Source organism: Arachis ipaensis, chromosome B5, assembly GCF_059453495.1.
Source record: "Arachis ipaensis isolate K30076 ecotype BB chromosome B5, ASM5945349v1, whole genome shotgun sequence".
In the NCBI taxonomy this organism is placed as follows: Eukaryota; Viridiplantae; Streptophyta; class Magnoliopsida; order Fabales; family Fabaceae; genus Arachis; species Arachis ipaensis.
This window is the reverse complement of record NC_142440.1, coordinates 70,097,868-70,103,223: the sequence shown is the minus strand read 5'-3', so window position 1 is coordinate 70,103,223 and position 5,356 is coordinate 70,097,868. Positions and strand designations below refer to the sequence as shown.

At 37.8% G+C, this 5,356-nt stretch overlaps 1 protein-coding gene across 1 annotated transcript; it reads left to right on the top strand.

Annotated features, from left to right (window-relative positions):
• Positions 1 to 2,266: 2,266 nt before the first annotated feature.
• LOC107640627 (uncharacterized) lies at positions 2,267 to 2,791 on the top strand. The gene has a single exon (XM_016344137.1). The coding sequence runs from the start codon at positions 2,267 to 2,269 to the stop codon at positions 2,789 to 2,791; it is 525 nt and encodes a 174-aa protein (XP_016199623.1).
• The last annotated feature ends 2,565 nt before the right edge of the window (positions 2,792 to 5,356 follow it).

Sequence of the window (5,356 nt, the reverse complement as noted above, 5' to 3'; positions counted from 1 at the left end):
ATTTAATTCACCTTAATTCCATTCGATGCCTTGATATGTTTGTTAAGTGATTTCAGATTCATAAGGCAAGTATTAGATGGAAGAAGTGAAGAGAAAAGCATGCAAAGTGGAGAATTCATGAAGAAATGAGCATTTGAAGGATTGAAGGCCACGCGCACGAGTCACCCACATGTACGCGTGAGGAGGAAATTCGCCAGCGACGCACACGCGTTGTCCACGTGCGCGCATGACAAGAGGCACGTGACCTCATACAGAATTCAAGATGGGTCAAGGGGGGAGTAATTATATTACTTAGGATCATGTAGGTTAGTTTTCTAGAGAGAGAAGCTCCCTCTTCTCTCTAGAATTAGGGTTTTAGGTTAATTTCATCTTAGATTTAGGGTTTAATTCTTGCTTTCATCTACTTTTTCTTGTAATTCATTGTTCTTTCATCCTAGCTCCTCTAGTTTTACTTGTCATTTCCTTTATTTTGTTGCTTTTATGTTGATGAACTCTTGTTGGATTTAGATTTTTATTTAATGCAATTTATGTTTTATGTTCCTTTATTGTCTAATTGAGTTGTTGCTATTGTTTCCTTGCAATTGGGTAGTTGTAGAATTTATATTTCTTGCAATTTAATATGCTTTCCTTTTATGCCTTCCAAGTGTTTGACAAAATGCTTGGTTGGATGTTAGAGTATATTTTTTAGCATTCTTTGCTTGGAAAGAGAAATTAGAAAATCTTGAGTCATTAATACCCAATTTAGATTGGTGATCTAGAGTTGATAGTTAATATTGTTTCCGTTGACGCTAATCTTTTGCTAATTTAATTAGTAAGTTCATTAGGACTTTTGGATTGAGATTAACTAGTCTTATTTGACCTTTTCTAGTGTGAAGTTAACGTTGTACCTTCTTCCATTGTTGGGGATGACGAAATAGAATTAACTCTTATTAAGTGTTGTATTATGATTAATGACTAGGATAGAAAGCCTTAATTCTCAACCCTTGCCATGAATGTCTCTCTTTATTAGTTGCCTTCTTTAGTTGCTTGTTTTACTTTTGTTGTCATTTATTTTCTTGCCTTTTTACCAACTCACCCCTTGGATACCATAACCAATAATATGCATACCTCACTGCAATTCCTTAAGAAGATGACCCGGGACTAATACTCTCGGTTATTTTTATTGGGTGGGACTTGTGACAACCAAAATTAAACTTTGATTGAGCATTACTTATCGGTTTGGAACTATACTTGCAACGAGGTTATTTCTCTTTTACCGAGAAGAAATTCTTAACCGACGATTTTGCTCTTTCACAACACCTGAGGAGGCCAATGAGCTCATTGAGATGTTTGCTAATAACCAATACCTAAACTCATCTGATAAGACTTCAGTAAGAAAATGAGATATGGAAGTGGACACTGCAAATGCAATTCTTACTCAGAACAAACTCTTAGTTCAACCGATGAGCCTTCTCACTCAACAACTAAATAGCATGCAGAGCTCAATTGCTAAAATCTGGAGCATTATTCCTTATGACAAGAATGATGGCTCTCCTCAGAGTGAAACTTACAAAAATGATCAGTATGTACCCGAACAAGTTAATTACATGAGAAGTTCCTCCAGAAGTTTCAATAATGTTCATTACTCTTAGAGCTGTAACCAAGGATGGAGGAACCACCAGAACTATGGAATGAGAGAGAAACCTCAAAGTACCCTTGATTTGGCTTCCATTATTGCAGAACTCACAAAAAATCCAACAAAGCTTTATACAGGAAGCTCAAACCTCATTTGGGAACCAGGAGATACAAATGGACCAAATAAACCAGAGAATATCTTAGCAACTTGCACTAATTAATATGGTTCCCAATAGCGGAGAAGAATGCTAGGCAGTCCAATTGAGGAGTGGCAAAATATTAGTCATTCAACACTAGAACAATAAGAAACAAGATAAAAAAAGAGAGACCAGAGAGCAAAATTGCAGAAAGCACAAATGCCTCCCAGGGTGCTGAACACTCTAAAGGGAGAATCATGGCCACTGAACGGCTAAGGGCGGAGGCATTGGACGCCAAGGAAAATTCAAGGAACATTCCCCCCGGACACCCTGACAACCTCTTTTGAATCACTCTTGATACTCATCCTGCACTACCTAAGGCCCGAAGTACAAGGCCAAACTACCATACCCTCAAAAGCTTTAGAAAGTAGAAAAGGACAAACAATTCTCCATGTTTTTGAAAGTCTTTTCGGAAGCTTGAGATCAACATCCCTTTTGTAGAGGCCCTTGAACAAATGTCTCTATATGCTAAGTTCATGAAGGAAATATTGAATAACAAGAGGGATTGGAAGGAAGTAGAGATAGTGGTGCTTACTAAGGGGTGCAGTGCAGTCATTCAGAGGAATCTTCCTGAGAAACTACAAGATCCTAGGAGCTTTGTGATTCCTTGTACCATTGGAAAGAATCTTATTCGGAAGGCCTTATATGATCTCGGAGCAAGCATCCACCTCATGCTACTATCATGGGTGAGGAATTTCCAAATTGAGGAAGTAAATCCTACCCGTATCTGTCTCCAGCTGGCTGAGCGTTCTATTAAGTTTCTCTTCGGAGTGGTGGAGGACCTACTTCTGAAAGTAGGGTCTTTCATCTTCCCTAGTGACTTTGTTATATTGGATATGGAAGAGGACAAGAACGTTTCCATCATCCTTAGAAGACCCTTCTTAGCCACAGGAAGAGCTCTTATAGGCGTACAGAAGGGTGAAGTAAAACTAAGGGTCAATGAAGAGGAGATTGTGTTAAACGTTTTAGAGGAATTGTAACATCGGGATGATTCTAAAGGATACATGAGGATCGACATCATTGAACCTCTGATTGAAGAAGTGTTTGAAGCTGGAACGCTTGAAGATGACCTGGAAGCCTCCCTTGAAGACACTCTTCTTGAAGTTGATGAACCAATACCTCAGAGGGAGAAGGCTTGCATGCCTAGCACTGAGAAAGGACCTCCTAAACTCAAGTTAAAGCCGCTGTATCCCTCCTTGAAGTATGCATTCCTAAGTGACAAAGACACTTAGCCAGTGATTATAAGTTCTGCACTAAAATAGGAGGAAGAGAAGGCGATGATTCAGGTGCTCAAGAGTCATAAAACAGCTCTTGGATGGACCATTAGTAACTTAAAGGAGATCAGTCCAACCAAGTGTATGCAAAAGATCTTGCTTGAGGATGAAGCTAAACCAGTTGTGCAACCACAGAGGTGACTAAACCCAACCATAAAAGAAATGGTCCAGAAGGAAGTTATGAAACTTTGGGAAGCCATAATTATTTACCCTATTTCTGATAGCCCATGGATAAGTCCAGTACAAATTGTTCCCAAGAAGGGAGGCATGATAGTGATTCAAAATGAAAGGAATGAGCTTATCTCCACAAGAACTGTCACAGGATGGCGCATGTGCATTGACTATAGGAGGCTCAATAATGTTACAAGGAAAGACCACTTTCTCTTACCTTTCATTCATCAAATGCTTGATAGGCTAGCCGGCCATGCCTTCTATTGCTTTTTAGATGGATACTCTGGATACAATCAGATTACAGTAGACCCTTGATAAACCCCAATTTTGTGGTTTATATTGTGCTTAATTTGGGAGATTTTATCACCTTTTCTCACATTTATTCAATGAAATAGCATGGTTTTGCAATTCTCCCTTGATTTGCGCATAAATGTGAAAACATGCTTTTTAGGCCCTAAAATTAGTGATTTTAATTCACTTTAATTCCACTTGATGCCTTGATATGCTTGTTGAGTGATTTCAGGTTCATAATGCAAGTATTGGATGGAATAAGTGAGGAGAAAAGCATGCAAAGTTGGAGAACTCATGAAGAAATGAAGGAACCGTAAAGCTGTCAAGTCTGACCTCTTCGCACTCAAATGACCATAACTTGAGCTACAAAGGTCCAAATAAAGCGGTTTTAGTTGCGTTAGAAAGCTAACATTCGGGGCTTCGAAATGATATAAAATTTCCCATAGTTTCCTGAACGTATAGGGGCGCGCACGCGCCATGTACGCGTGCACGCCGATGCTGCACATGGCCCCCTAAAAGTGAAATTGTGGCCAGCGATTTTACAGCTCATTTTGGGCCCAATCCAACTTATTTTTTATGCTATTTCATGTGGAATTCAAGCTTGGGAAAGGGGGAGCACTTAGTTGTAGTTTTTTCATCATGTAGGTTAGTTTCTAGATAGAGAAGCTCCCTCTTCTCTCTAGAATTAGGTTAGGATTAGGTTAATCTCTCATAGATCCATGTATAATCTCATGTTTTCATCTTGTTTTCTTTCTAATTTCATGCTTCCACTCTTTCATTCTCATGATTTGTAGTGTTAATTTCCCTTTTTGCTCTCTTTTGTGATGATGAACTCATGTTGGATTTGGATTTTCTTTTAATGAAATTTATGTTTGATGTTTCTTTTATTGATGATTTGAGTTGTTAATTTACTTTTCTTGCAATTGGTAATTGGTAGATTTATTATTCTTGCACTTTTACCATACTTTCCATTTGTACCCACCAAGTGTTTGACAAAATGCTTGGTTGGGCTTTAGAGTGGATTTTGAGCATTCTTGGCTTGGAAAGAGTACTTAGGTAATCTTGAGTCATGAAAACCCAACTCATATTGGTGATCTAGAGTTGTTGGTTAATATGATTTCCATTGACTCTAATATTTTGCTAATTCTATTAGTGAGTTGATTAGTACATTTGGATTGAGATTAACTAGTCTTGTTTGACTTTCTCTCATGGAAGATAACTTATACCTTCTTCCAATGTTAGGGATGACGAAAAATGAGATAAATTCTTGTTTATTATTGTGATATGATTGATTAGTCTTGTTTGACTTTCTCCCTATTTGTTGGAGTTGACTAGATAAGATGAATTAATCATTGTATGACTAGGATAGAAAGCATATGATCTCAAACCTTGCCATGAATGTCTCTCTTTATTAATTGCTTCCATTAATTGCTCTCTTTACTTTTCTTGTCATTTATTTTATTGTCCCTTTACCAAACCAAACCCCTTTGTTCCTTCATAGCCAATAATTGCCCACTTCATTGCAATTCCTTGTGAGACAACCCGAGGTTTAAATACTTCGATTAATTCTTATTTGGGTTTGTTACTTGTGACAACCAAAATTTTTGTATGAAAGGATTATTGATTGGTTTGGAAACTATACTTTACAACGAGACTCCATTAGATAAATTCTAAACCGTCAAGAATTCGCTCATCAAAATGGTGCCGTTGCCGGGGAGTTGCAATGGTATTATGTTATTGGCTATTGTGAATATTGTGAATATGTTTTCTTTTTGCTTATTTGTTAGCTTTTGTTAGCTTTAGGACTTT